The sequence below is a fragment of the Ammospiza nelsoni genome, chromosome 1, assembly GCF_027579445.1.
Source record: "Ammospiza nelsoni isolate bAmmNel1 chromosome 1, bAmmNel1.pri, whole genome shotgun sequence".
In the NCBI taxonomy this organism is placed as follows: Eukaryota; Metazoa; Chordata; class Aves; order Passeriformes; family Passerellidae; genus Ammospiza; species Ammospiza nelsoni.
This window is the reverse complement of record NC_080633.1, coordinates 111,959,996-111,979,196: the sequence shown is the minus strand read 5'-3', so window position 1 is coordinate 111,979,196 and position 19,201 is coordinate 111,959,996. Positions and strand designations below refer to the sequence as shown.

The window sequence follows — 19,201 nt, the reverse complement described above, 5'->3', positions numbered from 1 at the left end:
TATTAAATTTCATACTGAAACTGAAATAAAGCAATTTGGAAATCTAAAACTAAATTGTTCTCAAAACCACTTTCATGTGAACCCATTCTTCATCACATGCAACATGCTTCTGCAAAGCATTCTGCTTCCCCTGAACTGGTATTTTCCACCTCTATCAAGGGTTCCACCAGACAGTCAGACACACAATGTACATAAGCCACTTCTGTCCAAGCCCTTACAGCTTGACCTCCTTTCCCAGATCTGAGAAGCAGGAGAATGAACCCTTTCTGCCACATCCTGTGAAACTGACTGATGAAGAGACATGGTTGTGCCTGCTGCCGCTCCTCACTGCTGTCACCTCCTCAGAGAAAGCCGTAATGCCACAGTGCCACTGCAGAGACTCTCTGCACTGAGATAATGTTTGCTTATGTGAAAATTCTGACAAGGGTGAGCACTGACTAGTTTTCTATGCCTGAAGGGAAGGGCTTAGAATATTCACACTTGAATTCTGTTTTGCCTGACTAGCTGCAGTTGTGGTCCTCTGTCAACCCCAAGTCATTTGGCACGCATAAGCAAATTCTGCTAACCACAAAAATTCTCATCCTTTTAAGTAACTAAGCATTTACCTCTTCCCTCTAGACATACAGCACAATTTGCATTTACATCCACTTTAAAAACCAAGTCACAAAAAAAAAAAAAAATCAGTCTCAATTTTCAAACGTACCAACAGCTTATTAAAAAAAAGTATTAAGACAGCTTGTGAGAGAGACTGCTCATCACTTCTGAACCAAGCATTTCTTATGTGAAGAATTCTATGACAATTCTTACTGGCCAGCAGCTTATATGTTACTCATTTTATACAGCAGGTTGAAGACAATGACTGACAGCCTAACAATATTTTTCTTTTAAATACCTCTGACTGTACAACAGTTAAAAATACTAGGCAAATCAAGAACTGTATCTGTATGAAAGTTTTAAAAGACATTGGAGTAAAAAATATCCTACCACAACACTAGAGTCTTGCAAGTCTAAAGCTGGTGGAAACACTGGGAGCTGATTCTAAATGAAGCAGAATGCTTCTGCACTAAAAGCATCTCAATTTCGACCAGTAGCCAAGTCTCACACTTGGCACACATGCACATTCTACAGAACCACAATCTATTTGTTTATTTAGATGCACAGAGATAGTTTAGTTTAATTACTCTGAAATTATTATTACTGCTGATGATAGTGTTCTCTTGAACAACACGGAAAAGCACTTTGGATTGCTGGCACATGATGAAACACCAAATTTCAGAATGTAGCTTTGGTTTTAATACATTTGGCTCTTGTATTGTTATGTCAATCAAAAATAAATCAAACATATGTGGCTGCACACTGAAGGGCAAATTTGTGGGTGAGGAGACAGGCTGGATCACTGCAAATTCTACGGTTTCCAGAGTTTACTTGTTTGTTCATCCATGTGAAAAGCTCACTTTTGGGTTTTGCATTGTTCTCCTTCACCCTTGGATAACTTACTTAAATTCCCACTTGCTTGCTGAAGTTATCTTTCACTTACTTGCATTTACAAAGCAGAATTAAAGCTCAAGAAATTCAGAAGCAGACATGTGCATGTTTCATGGCAATACCTAGTAATCTTAAATAAGGAATAATACCTTACAATTGCGTGCATTTTAAAAGGTGCAGTCAATAATGTGTTGCGATTGTGCCCATTCCTACACGTCTTCATTTCCCATTCTGATGCCCAGAATACTCATGGATTTCTTCAAGGTTAGCTTCTAGAAGAATTAATGAGCTAATTCAGCCAACTGCAAAGCCACTTCAGTTTACTTGCTTCAAGGTAACCTTTATTCTCCCACTGAAAGACAAGTATACACTCTCACACTCGCTGGGAGTGAGCATACAGTTGCCTGGATGCATTTAGAAATCTTCCATGAAGCAGCAATCAGCAATTTGAGGACTGCTTAACAAAGCTCTTACAGAATCACAGATGACCTCAAGTTAAAAGGGACCCTTAAGGACCCTCAAGTCCAACTCCCTGCTCCTCACAGGATAATCTAACACTAAATCATACAACAAATGTTCCTTGAAATGAGAGCCTTGGTGCTGTGGGAAGCCTGTTCTAGTGACTGACCCCACTTTCAGTGAAGGGCCTTCTCCAAATATTCAATCTGATTCCAGAGGCCTCTGCAAAGTGAAATGCTTGGAGGAGACAAAGATGGAAACCTAGATTAGCCTGCCCAGTGTGAGACACAGGTGCATTTCTCAGCCAAGCCCTGGGTGCTCTGAGCTCTGGTGACAGAGTGCTGCTGCAGCTCACTGGTCCTGGAACACAGCCTAACATGGACAGCTGCCCCTTCCAGCAGCTCTCCACAGCCCTCACAGAGTCAGCTGGAAAGTCAGAGAAAACATCCACTGACACAAGGATCATTTGAAATATCTGGCCCCATGAGCAGAAACAGGGAGTTTATTCATCCCAGAGGCATGAAGTGTAATTCAATCACTGATACACAAGGCTTAAGGTGCCACAAAGAAAACCAGAAAGGTAGTGATAATCTAGCCGAGTATGAATTTTGCAGAGGTATTTGAGGTGTATAACATGTGCCCTCTAAAGAACACCATCTGAAAGGAGGGCATCAGCCACCAAGGCCTGTAACGCTCCCTCACTTCTCACAGAATTTTCCATAAGAAGAGAAATCTTCACAAAGGTATGCAGTAACATGCTGGCTACTACTGAATCCACATATTGGTCACAGAAAGGACAGTGTACAAGAAAAATCAGGTACCAGTTAGGAGCTAGATTAGTTACATCACCCTTTGTGGAACACCACTGTGATAAATGCTACCCTCTGAAAAGCAACCGACAGAAACCATTGCTAGATGGATCATGAGCAAATGGTCCAGAAGGAGTGAAATCCATGAGAGAGACTGACTGGTGAGAGGAATGAACCATTTAAGCAGGGAAGCATCTTTGGCGAAGCCTTGCTGTGATTGATAAGAATCTCCCTCACCTCCCAGTCAAGAAACAAGAAGCTCTGACAAAGATGAAGAAATCCTGATCCAAACCTGGGCAAATGGAACATCAACCTCTCACTGCTACTATTAGCAGAACATTTGATATCACAGGGAAAAGTCTTTTCAGCAAAAGTAGTAATGGAGCAAACCTGGCAATGATCTTGGGCATAATTTCCAAAAAAGCCTGATGATCCATAATAGTGTGATCACAACAGGTCTATGTTGCATGCATGGGTTCAGAAAAACAACCAGTAACTTTCTGGTCGGAGAAAAACTTATTTAGAATTACTAAGAACACAGACAGTAATTCTGGTTTACAAATTCCCTGAGTCAGAGATCTGTAGGAGGTATTTGGGAGACTATTTTGGGAAAATATTATCAAGTGTTAGCCATTTTATCATTTTTTTTTCTAGGCATTTTGATAGCTCTTGTCACTGGCAGAAACAGGATCCTAAGCTAGAGGCACTTTGGTTTAACCACCTAAGAGATCTGCTCTGACATACACAGTTAATTATCTAATTCCAGGTGTCCTCTGAGATGTTGGTTTCTCACTCCAATTTGCAACCCAGACATGAAGTAGCTCAAAGATAATTCCAGTGCCTGGGAGATGAACAAACCAATTTCAACACTGAATGCATCAGTTTCCTTGCGTACTTATTTTCATTTTTATTTATTACTTTAGTACACAGGGTGATGGTGCCCTTCAGCCATATACCATGTCACACACCATGACATCAAAATATATTCTGATGCATTACTTTGCAGATGTTCTGCATTTACTCTGAATTCCAGAAGGGTTAAAAAGAAACAAAAAGAAGGGGAAAAAAAAGGGGACTGGGGGCAAAGGGCAAAAGAAAGCTCCCCATTCCTTTGGAGCTCATAGACCCTGAGGTCTTGAGCCCTTTAAAGACTTCAGCTGACTCTACAATGTCTGGCAGACTGAATGCCCCTAATCTTCAGACCTAACACACTGGCTTCACAGCAGACACATATATTTAAGCCACATCAGCACTGAATGCACATGGTCACAGATGATGCACTGGCCATGCCAAGGGCAGCCTAGAAGCGAGGCTAAGAAGAAAGCCAGCCTTTGACTCTCAACAACTAAAAACCAGTTTGGAGACAAGAGAATGAAAAAAATATTGAGGAGCACAATTAAAAAAAAACAAATGTTCAGACATTCTGGCTTCAGTGCCTGAAATACAACTCTAAAGTTTGTTTTAATAACTCTGTAACTACCAATAAGGAAGACAAATGAGGAGGAAAATATAGAAATTATGATCTCTTGGGAGCCACATATTTTATGTTTCTCTAGTGACACAGCGACAGGAAGCTGAACACAGTGCAAGGAGAGGATCCATGGTGCTTGATGTATGGAAATGCATCAAATGTCAATATCGGTAAGACTGCACGCAGTTTCACCTCACTCCAGTGAATTTCGCTAAAATGCTACTGCTCAAGTGTTCCAAAAAAGCACCTGTAGCCTTAAATGGAAAGTTCTCAAAGGGAAGAAACTCTCTTTAGAGCTGGCCAGTGGAACTCTAGCAGCACAGCAATCTCTACACGACCTACAGAGTGAGACAATGTGTTTCAGGACCGTAAACTGAATTCTGCATGGTTTGAACGTGTCAGCTGGGATAGGCAGTGCACCTCCATGCATATCAGACCACCAGAACCAACAGTAACACCATCACATCAACAAGAGCAAAACAAAGCCAAGTTTAGTCTATGACAGCAGGTACTCTTGAATTTTTCAATTTTCCATTCTTCCTGAAAATTTAAAAGTCTTGCCATGTTGTAAGAACACATTTCACCCCCTGGGCTGAAGCATGTGATGTGCCCATCTGAATCTAACTGAATGTAACAATCACATCACACAAGGCAGAAATCAGTTCATAAAGGCCACAGTACCAATGTAGAGAATAGTGAAGTACAACACAGACCACTTAGAAACACAAAAGAAAACTGAAGCATAGGAAAATGCCAAGCAGTGAATGGCTCTTCTCCACTGAGCATCACAGAAAAAAGCCAACTTATATCCAAGCACGAAGAAGAATGGAGTGGAAATTATTACTGTGGTGATAATAAAAAGTCTATAGTAATAAGGACCATACGCATTCCTACAAGTATAAACTATCGTGAAAAGCAAGACTGACAAAATAAAATTCCTCAACCACAAGTCATATGGATAAAAAAGACCAAGGAAGCATGACAAGAGGCAAAAGGAAGACTATTTCACCACCTTCCTTTCAAATGAATTAAAAAATTACCGTTATGCAAGTAGAGCTTTCTGAATAAAGTCATTACAAACTCCTAAGAACACACAAGGGAGGAAGATGAGCTTGCTTGAAGCTAGATTAGTATGTTACAACCTGCTAACAAATACATGTTTTGTGCAAAAATAGTGAAGGCAACTTGTTCTTATCAGCTAAACAGTCATAATTCTTTATCTTAGTGATATCTGAATGATATGGGGAAAGGACAGATTCTTTTAAGAAAAACAAATTAGTGTTACTTTTACTCAAAGAACTATCAAACAAATAGTATACATGAACTGCAGTTTAGAAGCAATTTTTTTACTGTACCTGACATTTCTAAACACATGGTTGAGAAGTTAAGTCATGCTTTCTCTTAACTGGGAAATTCTTTAGAAATATGCAGCATGCAAAATACAGGTGTTACACATAAGTCAAATTTCTACTAATCTTAGGTAAAAGCTGTTATAAAATAAACTTTCCCACTGAAAGTACAAAGAATTGTGGGCAATTAAGGCTGGGAATAATACTGCACAAAGAATGAAAGTCACTCTTTGCCTTTGGTTCAGATGAATAGGTCAAATACACATTATGGAATTATAAAGGAAACAAAGAAAATTGCACTTCATGCTTTGTTTATTAAAACAAACTAGCAAGACTCTTCCAAATTTGTCTCACTCAGTTGTTTTTCAAAGGCATTATTTCATCCCAACACAATTTAACTTCTAATTGTCAAATGTGGTTCCAAAACTGCAGTTAGTAGACACTCTCCTGGGACATCACATACTATCTGCAGTGGAAGAATAGCCAACCACTTTCTGGTTCAAGCCACAAAGTTTTACTTTCATTCTTAAGCATAAAAAGTATAAAATGTCAAATTACAGGCACAAATCAAAACATAAACATTCTTTTGCTTGGCATCCCATTATTGCTCTTTCTCCTCCCTCATGTACAACTTGCAGGTGCAGGCATAACAAACTCAGCAAGCAGGTAGATACCAAGCAGACCCTTGTAATTCAAAGTCAATGCTGAAAGCCAGGTCTGCGTTTCAAGGTTTACAGAAAGTGTACAAAACCATCTGGTTGCTGTTCTGATCTATACATGCTGTTGTTCTTCCTGGGCTGGTAACTTCTGAAGCCATTCAAGAAGATTTTTCTCAGAAACACACCAGGTCTCTCATAGGCATGACGGCTTCTTGCCACATTTATATAAATTTTTAAAGGTCTGCTGAATTTGGCTGTGCTTTAAACACTACAAATTCTTTATAAGAACATATGTAAGCTGCTTAAAGAGACTATGCATGTCATTATTGTTTCTCATAGGAAAACAAAAACAATACAAAGAACTCTTGCTTGAAGAAGACAAGTTTAGTTTTGATTTTTTCCTTTCCAATGCTGTAACAAGTTCAGATAGTTGGCTAGGAAAAAAAATGGCCTCTTGCCATGTCTCTAATTTGTTGCATTAACTCTTAAGTAATAAAACAAACTATCGAGAACTAAGAAATAAGCGACAACTAGCAAATCTCATATTTCTGTCTTTTTAGAAGAATTTTACATAGTAAAGGAAACCCTGTTAAGGGCTACCCATGTTTTCTTCATCAAGTACAAATTTCTTGGCATTCAAGATGCTAAAAACATTTCTTCCCATCATCTTAACTAGTCAATGAAACTGGAAGAGAGGGAGAGATTGTTTATATTCTCTTCTGTAACCCTTTCAGGCTTCCTGAAAATGTGTGACATGAACCCCTGTCCTCATCTCCAGGGCTTCACCCTCCCCTCATGCATACATTCCATTTGCCTCAGTAAACTGAAAATTTGCTGCCCTTTGAAGGTCACTTTTCCCTGTGAGGAAGGAGCAGTTTGGAAGAAAAGATCAGTGGGTTTGTTTTATTGTCAGTTTAATACTCAAATTTGGTTGTAACACAATCATGAATCTTAACCTTGGATCAACAGATACCAAATCTTGCACCAGATTACAAATGCTAGAGAATAAAATGTTTCTGCATTTAAGGTAAAGAACTGCTTTGATGATAGCTGCAAGACAAACAAAACCAATGGAAGGTAGGATGTACAGAAAAGCAGAATTTCAGAAGTTACAGCAGGAGTCTACATGACTTTGCTTTAAATATTATTAGTGTCCCCTCCTATAGACAGGAAGGTTGTCTAAATGTAACTCAGAAAACCACTATTTTTTCTTCCAGCAGATGTTGACAGGAAAAAGGTTTGGGTTTTTGTAGTGGGTTTGGTTTTTTTTTCTCTCTCTCTTTCAGCTGTCCAGATCTCCTCTTTGCCCAAACAGGAAACTTCATAGGGAAGTTGCAGCACTGCATACAGAAAAATGCCTGCAAATGGTCTACAAGCCCTTGCAGAGACCCTCAAACCATCAGCTTGGCTGATCAGAGACCCGCTGTTACATGGCCTACACCTCAGCCCCCCTCTTAGATCTTGTGAAGAACTGAAAATTTTGGATTTGTGGCAGAGCCTGACATTTGCCTCTGTTAGAGCTGAACCATAGAAAGCATCCAGACAATGCTGTGGAACATGGGCAAACTCTGGTCTTCCCTCCCTTCAGAACTCTGCCTGGTATGGCTACCTTGATTTACAGAAGTGGGATTCACCTTGCAGAAGCCCATGTCCTTAGTGAGTGCCTATCCCAACACAGGGACCAGCTGCAGAATGCGACTGTGGCCCAAAATTGTCAAAATCTGAGAAAGCACAAAGGTTTCTTCTACCCTGCAGAATGAGTCAGCCAAAGTGAGACCCTGTGTGCTACATAAACACCAGAAAGTGCGTGCTCTCTGAAAGGAGGTGCTCTCTTCTGGGCAGTGATTCATCCCAGTGACCAAGAGGCAGCCAAACCACAATGGTTACTTACAGATAGGGGTCAGGGAGGTAACAGACGGGATTTAAAAAAAAAAAAAAAAACAAAGCTGAAAACTAGGGGGGTTTCAGTAATATGGACATGGATACAACCTCAAAGTAACAGCAAAATAAAGGCATGAAATTCTGCAGTTTGAAATGTCTAACAGGAGTGACAGCTGGAACTTCTGGAAGCATTTTTCCTTAAATCTCATACGTAAGGAGGACTTTAAACCAATCTCATTTGAAATTGCTCCCTGCTGCTTTAGCAATGAACTTCTGGTCTGCATGTCTATGGGATATCCAAAATGACGTGACAGCTCTCCCAGCAAACTAAGTTACTTCAATCCTCCACATTAATCTTCAGGATTCTTTAGTGACTCAAATGAGTTTGTTATTTGAAAAGTTCTTTACTCTAACTCTGTGCCGAAGTCAGAAACAGTCCTGGAAACAGTGTGGCTTAGAAATGTTACTGGGCAAAACAGAGGGGAAACAAAATTCAAGAAGATTCTTAGATTAGTGAGACAGCCTTAACTTGAACCTAAAGAGATGAAAGCTGAAAGTGGCATGCATTTGCTGTGCTGACACTTCACATTCCTGACTAGAAGCAAAGAGAAGGTTATCTAGTTACATTACTAAAATTTCAACCATTCCAACTGATGTTCTCCAAACCAAACACCAATTTCATTTTGGTGTTACAAAACATGGCTGTTCTAAGAATACAACTATCAAAAATAAATTTTGCTCTAGATGAAAAAGTATCCCCAAAATATTATCACAGCTATTTTAATGATTATTTTATAATCATCATACTTTGGAATAAGGATTGAGAATTGGAAGTGAAATTGAAGCTGTGGAGTTGAAGTGTATTCCTAAATTTATGGCATGTTCAGCATTTTTCAGAAATTGTAGCAAATGCTTGCAGGGTAAATGAAATAGCAGTTTGTCCTAAAGACTTCTTGTACATTTTTTGTTATGATGGAAAAGGCATGTCCCAGAAATAGTTCATCTTCTGCCAAAACTAAATCATCTTAAAGACACTCATCAGAATTTTTTAAATGTACTTAAGAATAGAGCAAGGTATTTTCCCATAGCCTTTTTTCTCATAAAATGCTAATGAATCCTGACTCATTTTCTGAAAGAAAAAAGAAGAATCAAAGAAAGGAATTCAGCCAGGGGCAGATGTTTAGTATGGCATATTTCAGCCTAGAAGATGGTTTAACAAAATGGTGAGCAGCCAAACACAAGGTTTTGTAATGACACATGTGAAACTAAGACAAAAAGAACATTAGCAATGTTGGAGGTCTGTTACTACAAAGTGCATTAAAAATGTTAATTTTATTTAAAAAGGCAAGCCTGTTCAATATCTATTTATGTTCCATACTTGAGAAGCAGTAAGAGGATGTCCTCACACCACATAAGAATGATGAAGTAACCTCTCATGGTTTTAAGTAAGCATGCCTGTACAATTTTCAGCATAGCATTTCTAGAAAGAGCTGGCTAAAGACATCTCTGCTTCCCTGATGTCACTTTCTAGAGTGTATTCAGATACTGGTGAAATTCCAGAAGACTCAAAAGATGATGATATTGTGCTACTGTTCAGCAAGGGTAAACAAAGTGGCTTACAATAACTGGGGACCAACTAGCCTGACATCAGATCTAGGCAAAGTGGCTGGAAAAATAAGTAAGGAATTAAGGTCAGAAATACAACGTGCTATTCTGCATGGGTGGCATTGTGAACACACAGCATGCAAATGGCCAAGGGATGTAAGCCCTCTAAAACTCCAATGAGAAACTCAGACCAAGCTTTAGCCAAGAGTTTGGGTGTAACTCTAAATCATACAACCTTCTTATGAAAAATCAACCATTTTCACTATGAGTAATGCACCCTTTGAGTGGAATGCAAAAAAAATTAAAATCCTGAGAGCTAACTTTGTGAATTACAGTTAGACTTTTTAGCAGTGGAGAATTACAACTGAGTAACAGCAGTTCCAGCAGGACTCACAAGTAAACATTCACGCTATTGTTTCATCAGTGACATAACTGTGTAAATACCACAAACTCAAGCAAATCTCTGACTAAAAGAGGACAGGCTTTGGCTATACAGTGACCTGAACTGCATGGTTAGCTGTACTACTTAAGTAAAATCAGCCATGATACAGCACAAATACTTCCCTGTGTTTAGGCAGAAGAAGCAGAAAGAGTAGCTGGAGAGTGGGAAACAGCATCTCAGAAAAAAATAGCTGTGGAGGTTCCAAAATCATACTGGACAATCAATTCCAGGTAAAGTCCCAGCACCCACCGTGCTGTGACCAAAGCCAAACCAGACTCAAACACTTCTCACAGGCCTTGAATACCCTGGAGGCTGAGAAGTGAATCTGGAGCTGGCTAATGATTTTAATGACACTAAACATATAGAATTGCTATGTACTGTACGAAGAACACATAGAATTGCTATCCTTGTTCTTAAGACCCTTCTGAAAAGTTCAAGAGGTACAGTAAAAAGCCATGAAAGTCACTTGAACACTGATAAAAATGCTTTAGAGACCCTTAAAAAGCTCAGTCTGTTTAGTTTATGAAAACTGTGAGGCAGCAGAGGTTTTGCTATGCAAGTGCCAGAAAGGGAAAATGTCACATACTAAAGGGCTCTTTAAAGGAGAAACAAGAAACAAAAGAGGGGAACTGAAGCCAGACAAATTCAGATTTGGAAGAAAAATCACCTTCAAAAATTTGGGAGTAGAACTGGGGACAAACTCTCAAAGTAAATTATAGATTCACTTAGATACACTTATCCATGTGTTTTCAAATTAAGACCAGAGGACTTGCTGAAAAATAAATGCAAGTCAATATATGCTCAAAAACAAGCAGTTGGCTTAATACAGAATAAATACATGACATTTTGTAGACTATAGTCACACAGACAGAAGCTGATTAAAAAACTTAACTACTTCTTTATACTTAAAATCCATGAATCCATTAGCTCTCAAGAAACACTACTGAAAGTGGTGCTATCATTCACCAGTAACTAATTTGCATGACTCCCGCTATTGATGTGCACAATGTAGTTATTTTTCACACTCATTTCATAGTTGTGCACTATTTGTTCACACTTAGTGCCACTCACAATTTTAGCACTTACCCATGGATTTTTATCCACTTGTTTGTTTGTTTGTTGTCAAGAAGTGATCACAAAGCAAAAACAACAAGAGGAAAGGTTGATTATAAAGAAAGAAAAAATGCCACCAAAAAAATCTGAACACCTGTAAATTAAAACTTGAATTGCCCTACAATCTGCTGAAAACACTATTTTTTCAAGTGATGCTGGAAATCAAGGAGTTGTGAAAAACTTAGATGGAGGCTACTTAAAATATATCCTTTACCTGATGCATTGAAATGATGACTGAGTTGTTAGAAACCTTCATAATTACCAGAAATGCAATTATTAGCTCAGAAGACCATCACTATAGCATTAAACCCAAGTCAGGAAAGACCAGCAAATAATACAAACTTCACTTTTCCCCCTACATAGGCCATAGATACATGCATGTAGGTATAATACTTTCACAGTGGCATTGTGTTATGTCTTACCTGAGGGGATTTTATCATCTGAAAGACACTGATGTCTCCAGAAGGTAATGGCAGATCTTTCTCTGTTCTGGAGCCGACACAACCTCTCAGCTAGCCCGCCTCTGCAGAGAATAAAGGAATGCTCAGTTTTGCCAGGAATCAGTATTTGGTTTGCCAAATAAAAAGCCACAGGACAAATGTATATGTGTATATATATATATGTATGTATGCTTTGACCCTTGGAAACAGAATCATACAGTAAAACTATGTTTTGTTTTCCCAGTTTTGAGCTTTCCAACGGAGTTACTCCCAACAAAACATACACTTAGGGTCAATATATGCAACAAAACATTTTCAGTATGTGGTGTTCAAAATCTTCATGTTTTCAGTCATGTCTCCAGTATAAGGAGTGTAAAAAAAGGTTTCTAACTTTTCCTTGCACTTATGAACAGATCCTATTAGAAACCAGAGACAGTTGCAAATTCAAAACAAACCAGTGTAACCACTAGTTATAACAGGTTGGGTTTTCTTTTCCCTCACAGATTTGTTTGTCTGTTGGCAAGGAGTGATCACAAAAATATTCTTTTACCCATACTTGACCCTATGATTCATTTCACAAGCTGGGTCAAGTGTGCAGTTTCAGTGGTCTGAACACTCTCCAAGACGAAATTAATTTAGCATTCCCAAGGTGAGGAGCAGAGGAGTGGCATCTAGCACAAATACACTTAAGGTAACACTAAAGCAATTCCTACCCTTGGATTCAAAGCCAGAAGACATAATTTCTCACTTTTAAGAACAAGAAGATGTATGTGTTGGAAGCTGTCTTTGGGCTACTACAGAGAGCTCTGGACTACTGTGGGAGTGTTTTAGCATTTTTCTTTGGCTTCAAAGAAGTTATTTGCATAAAGACCTACTTCATTCTTTTGTTGCAGTGTAAAGTTTCTCCACAAGTACTACCGAAAATATTAATAAAGATTTCTACCAAGGTGAGATGTGTCCTTGAGTTAAACTGGTTTAGGAATCAACAGAGATAGCATACAACCACCTTATGACTGTTTGTGTGCATGATGAACATTTTTTGGCTTAGTGAAAAAAGACAAATAGCTTGGTAAAGCTCACATAATAAATGTGAAACTGGGAAGACACACACCTGTGGAAACTGCAAAGCAGGACTTCAGGTGAGTTGTAAAAAAAAAAATAAAAAAAATCTCTCTTCAGTTACCAGTTATTAAAAAAATTAATTTACGGACAAGTCAACACATTTTATAAAAAGTAGTCAGCAGTGTCAGCTGAATTTTTAATGAACAACTATATCCTTTGCAAAATTATAATCATCACAAGGATTTTCAGATGCAATGGCTCTGAACTACAAGAGGCTTATTTAAGTCAAAATGACCTATAGAAGTTTTGCAGTTTATATTGCTACATCTCTATGGCTGGTGCCAGGCAGGGACGAAAGAAAATTCCCAAAGCCTCAAAATAGAGAACCCAGAATTAATAGGCTATGAACTCACACTTAACAAGCTATGAACCGTGCTATATTAAGAAGGAAAACAAACAAAAATGTTTAGAAAATATTAGGCTCAGTGAAGTTCCAAGTAAGCTTAACAACCTTGTTTAATTCTGGTTTCAGCAAGGACTTTAAGACTGACAACTAATACAGAAGTGCAATAGAAGCTTTGGTTCCAAGAGCAGCACAGTCAAGTACAAAACTTCATACAGAATAACCTACTCTGCTGATAACACTGTGTTCATCCACATTTCCCCCTAAACTTGAGCAGTGAAGCATTACCACACCACAACACTCATGGGCAAACAGATCTACAGACTCCAACAAACTGGCCACACAGTTTCTCTTCTTACCAGGGAACCATTCTCAGATGTAGATGTAACTCAGCTTGGCTGGGTGGCCTACATGAGCCATGCTGGAATTGGTATATGCATATGCCAGCTCAGCTAGGCTTAAAAATGCAGCAGTAAAATGCATTTTCAGATTGCTTGTTTAAAAGTCTTGCATGCATGAGTCTGCATCTGCACTCCATGGTTGGACTGTAGCAATACACTACACAGTCAGTAGCTCAAGCACTTGTTTTGCTGAAAGAAAACTGTTCAACATGAGTGTTCTACTTCATTCCCTCCACAGATGCCAGTCAGAGAAATGTCTTTTGTTTGTTCAAAGTGTAAGAAAGCCTTAAAGTACCTGCAGAAGAGAGCAGCTATTATTGACTTACAGCCTAATTTCCCCTCTTTTTTCCTGAGCAGGGCTATTGTTGTGTCCAGTCAATCAGTTCCTACTCTTCTTCAAGCTCACTACTGTTACAGCTATGGCAGGAATGCCTTGTAGCATGAAGGAAAGAAAGCAAGTTTCTGATTCCATGGCTACTGCACTCAACAACAAGACATCATTACTGTCTCAGGCCTGATATGACTACCAGGAAGGTTCCACTGATCCTCACAATTTCATCACTAATTTGCTCACCATGACTGCATTAGGACACCACTTATCACAAAGGTCCATGAAAAGTAAAACACCAACTTTCCTTAGTAGCCCTCTGTGCTAAGTGCACTGATATTTATTAACCATCATCTTTCCATTCACATTCCAAATGTGGTTAAAAATAGTTTAAACAGAAAACATCATAAAGCAATTTGCCTCTGTTTGGTTGCAGAAAACAAAATATAACTAAGAATGCATTTATGAGAGGTTCTCAGCTGGTCATTAGAAATGTTGTTTTTATACTGTTTCATAGCTCATGAAATTAGAAAACACAGTTCAAGGACATGCCACGCACAGAAAGACTTTGTATGGCCAGAGGAACAGTTGGTACTTTATGGTTTGTTTCTTTTAAAAAGGTAGAAACAAAAGGATGTTAAACACCACCACAACCCATAAGATCAACCCCCTTTTTAGCTCAAACATATAAAACAAAGGAAAAGGTGATTTCTGGTACACAAGGTAACAGATTTGCTGACAACAGCATTTAAAAACCACTCATTCCTTCCAAAAGAGTACAGATGCTCACACTGTAAAAGACTAGTGCATGAACTGTCATACTGTGAACTATACAGAGTCAGAGTCACTCCTGGCTGGGCAGTAAGAGGTAAGCCAGCTTCTGGAGGGTATGTGTACAAAACTGGCAAATATGATTACTAATGTATCAACTCTGTAATCAAGGGAACTGACAAACCATTTTATTGAAATAATAAAAACTAGTTTAGGATGTATACTTTCCAGACCAGCACTTCAAACTTGCCCCCTAAAAGTTTTAATATGAGGAAATTGAACACATTTGGCAAATTGTTGATGCAAAGGCTGTTTGGTGAAGTCAAGCTGCTCAGATACAATCTCCACTGCCCACAACCTTTTTATTTTTAATCACAGAACTTTCAGCACAACTATTTTGTTCCTTTAATTCCCTGAAGGCAGACAGATTTAAAAGCAGCAATTCATGTCCTATTTCCATACTAAATCTGAGCTTGTTGAAATACTGTATTTAAAACAAACATCACCTTTACTGTCTATGTCCAACAACATCCACAAGAAAAACAGCTTTTATGACCATAAGAAAGCTCAGCATCCTGTACAACAGCTCAGGTTCTGGTAGTTGCCCTACCCTCAAACTTTAACAGCAAGACTGAAGAGTTTTGTGACAGCTATGACCAAAAAGTAACACTGAGCCTGACTTGTGACTTCCAGGCTTGTTCCTATCTCCCAACTCCAATGAGGTTAATAGAAAGCAACAACAAAAGAGCATTAGTGAGCCTGCTGTGTTTTGAAAAGTAATTTTCAATCTTTCTGAAGTGTTGGAGATCTCCTTGTGTTCATTTACTAAGGTTTTCATTCAGCAGGGCACTTACCAAAAATAACCCCCTATTCATCCAAGTTTACTCCTTTACAGACTTAATTTGAAGTCAACACTCTTTACTGAGTTGTACACAGTATACACAGGACTCCACATAATTCAAAACAAATATATATCCCCATCTCAAGATTGAGCAATTTCCATCTTCTCTCATTTCAAAGCAAGGGGAAATCTTCTCTCCTACTTTTACATTAACTGGTGAAGTAACTGACACTCAGCTGTCCCTTTAGACTCCTTTCCACTCCATGGGGCACTTGCTGAAGAAATAAAAAAAGCCCCACTGGCTCATGTTCAGATTGCCAGTGACCAGAACCCCCAGGTCCCTTTCTGCAGCCCTGCCTTCCAGCAAGTCATTCCCCAGTCTGCACACAGAACCAGGATTTCCCCATCCCAGGTGCAGAACCCGGCACTTGCCCTTGTTAAACTTTGTGCAGTTGGTGATTGCCCAGTGCTCTCATTTGTCCAGGTCTCTCTGCAGGGTCTCTCTGCTCTGGAGGGAGTCAACAGCTTCTCCCAATTTAGTATCTTTGGCAAACTTGATGTCCCTTTGAATCCTGCATCCCAGTGGTTAATGAAGATGTTGAAGAGCAGTGGGCTGAGGATGGAGCCCTGCAGAACCCCACCGGTGACCAGACCCCAGCCTGATCACCCCATTCACTGTAACCTTTGTCCCCAGCCTGTGAGCCAGCAGCTCACCCATCACTGAGCGTGGCTGTCCAGCTCTGTGCTGGACATTTGGTCTGGAGGGTACTGTGACAGACAGTACCAAAAGTTTTGCTTTTGAAGTCCAAAAAGATCACATCTATTGGCTTTACTAGATCAGCTGGATTGGCTACCCTGTCACAGAAGGGTTTACAAGCAGGACTTCTCCCTCATGAAGCTGTGCTGGCTGTGACCATTGACAAGCATGGCACTTTTTTCCCCCATTAGCACCAAACATTTGGCCAGTGAAACCATCCACACTTTCTAAAAGAGAAAATACAATTTAACTTTCTCTAAGGGCAAAATAATTTTACTGTGTACACTGCCAGTGATGACAAGTGGTACATCTGTAGTGCAGCCACGATATTCTTCATTTATATTTTCCTAATCCAACAAGAAATTCACTAGCAAAGAAAAGTTAAATAGCTACAGAAATAGTTAAAATTAGCATAAGAATATGACCATCCAAAGGGCTAGTCTGTTGTTAGTCCACATACCACTTGTGGATGCATGTAAAGAAGGAACAGTCCAAATTTTAGAGTAAAAGTCTGCTTTATTTGTGCCAGCTCCTTCTTCCCTTGGCAATTTCCTTTATTTTCAGGACCTCAGTTGGCCTCATGCAACAACTGGGCTTCATTTACTACACATAGTACCAGGACATTCTGTAATTTTCTCCTCTTTTGATAATGAAAGTTAATTTTAGCTGATCAGATTTGTATGTGGTCTGCATACAAGCAGATATAAGATAATTTAAAATAAAATCTTGGGAAATCCTGTTTCTCTTGAACTATAAACAGCCACTCAAGTATTTAAAAAACCAAACAAAAAGCTAAAGCTTATTCTTCAGAACTATAAGCTCTTGCAACATGACAGACTTAGATGTAGAGTTAACATTTTATAACTTAAGATATTTATTTCCTACAATAACCCCAGACTTTTTTTCTGGTGAAAATAAAATCTTAATGGAAAAAGTAAACAACTCAGAAAACATTTAAGAAAGGTTTACTTGCAGACAAGAGAAGCTGAGTACATGCATTTTGAGTTTTCTTCTCTACAAATACTGAATTGACCCAGTTATTTGTTTAATCCATGTAATAAATGTTAAACTTGCAATACTCTACATTCCTCCATTCTTTCACACAGAAACTTTGAAAGAATTGGAACTAATACAGTTTAGACATTTCACCCCATAGCATTAACATGGATTTCAAATGTAACAAGAAGAGTTTCTTGAAAACTCTTCTTTGCAATATATACTCCCTCCCCTCAAGTTTACAAATCATTTGCCTAATTTTCCCATGAAGCGCTGACTCCAGCTGAGAAACTGAAGCTTTGGGATGGAAAAAGGGCAGGAGCATGCAAACCCAACCCCTCTGGACCTGGTCACCACGGCTGTTCATCTCAGTACCAGGTACCACCAGTAGCACCCAATCCTCAACTCACTTAGGAGCTCACAGCTGCAGTCCCAGGCCATGGATCTGGCAGTGCACCTGGGACAATTATGTATTCCCACTGCATCCACCAACAGGCTTGTTTAAATAGAGGAAGGCAACTACACAGCCACATAATATCAGCGTTTAAGGGGAGCATGTCCCAAGCAGTGGCATTGATGGCTGTGAGCAAGAGATGATCTGCTTTGCTTCCAGCGTGACAAACTGGAATCTCCCACAGCATGGCTCTTCAGAGCCACCAACAGCCCTGAAGGACAAACCCCACCACCCAGACTACCTGCTCTCCCCTAGGGACCATGGCAGAAAGAAGCATAATCTTTACTTAGGACACTTTTGAAAACAAAAACTAACATTACAGGGATACAAGTAAACATGAAAATCTGGCAGTAGATATGGTGGGGGAGAAATTGCTTTCACCACATCATTCTTGTCTTCAGACACCAATTGTCTTCCAAAACCCCAGTTAACCCCTAACAGAGGAGAATTGCAACATGCCCCTTCAAATCTGGCTCAGCAGCAGCACTGTATATTGTGCATGTTGATCTGGTGACATAGATGGGCTTCTCATTTTATTTACACTCAAAGGTGTTGAATTTACAGTCAAATTGCCAATGATAGGATCACAAAAATTTATTTTAATCATCCATAATTAGCTTACATATGAAGATTTCTGTTGCTTTGGTCGCATCTCAATTTTTTTAGTGTATGACAACTACCGCTGTAATAGAGTAAAAAAAACAATACTCTTTCCTCCCATTCAGGCAACTACCCATTTCAATTTCAGCACCAGGAGGTTTCCAGGAAGAGAGGACAGTAGAAAGGAATTTATCTGAATTTTTCCAGACACTGTTAAAGCTCTTTTCTTTATTTGGTTTGGTTTTGCTTGGGATTTGGGGGTTTAGGGGGGATATTTTAGGGGGGTTTCTTTGAAGTTGCACAGAAAAATGTCCCCATTGATGTCACAGAGGCATAGCTCCAATCAGGCAGTGCAAACATAAATGCAGATTGTAACATGACTAAGATTTCTACAAAAAATATAAGCTAAAATTTCTTGAAAATACATGTCTACTTTTGAAGATCGATTTACACATGTCAAACAGCAGAGAAATATAAAAATAGAAATATTTTCTATTTTCTTAAAAGGGGAAACAAAATGAGAGGAGACCTACTCTACCTACATAAGGACTCCTCCAGGAAAAAAGCATACAGAATACATTGTGGATTTGGAGTTGAAGCTCCCGCACAGGAATTCCCACAGAAAGATGGCAGCTCTACAACACCTGCACCATCTCTGCTCAGCCCATGCTTCCCTGGGCACTGGCCTGGAGAAAGAGAGCCCAGCTGAGCAGAGACTCGTGGCTCTCTTCCACCTCCTGAGCAGCTCCAAAGGTCCATCCACATGGGAGCCCACAGGCCAGACCTAGCTTCAGGATGATTCCCCTGCTCACTGCTCTTTCTGCTGCGGCCTTGAGCTGCAGCAGAGGTAGGAAGGAAGGAGAAATGACAAGGCC

At 39.4% G+C, this 19,201-nt stretch overlaps 1 protein-coding gene across 1 annotated transcript in view; it reads right to left on the bottom strand.

Moving 5' to 3' along the window:
* SPIDR (scaffold protein involved in DNA repair) overlaps window positions 1–19,201 on the bottom strand; it is a 194,478-nt gene that overhangs the window by 121,742 nt on the left and 53,535 nt on the right. Inside the window, exon 7 of the mRNA XM_059471467.1 lies at window positions 11,696–11,796. Within this exon, the coding sequence (XP_059327450.1) occupies window positions 11,696–11,796 (101 nt within the window). The remainder of the gene's footprint in view (window positions 1–11,695; window positions 11,797–19,201) is intronic.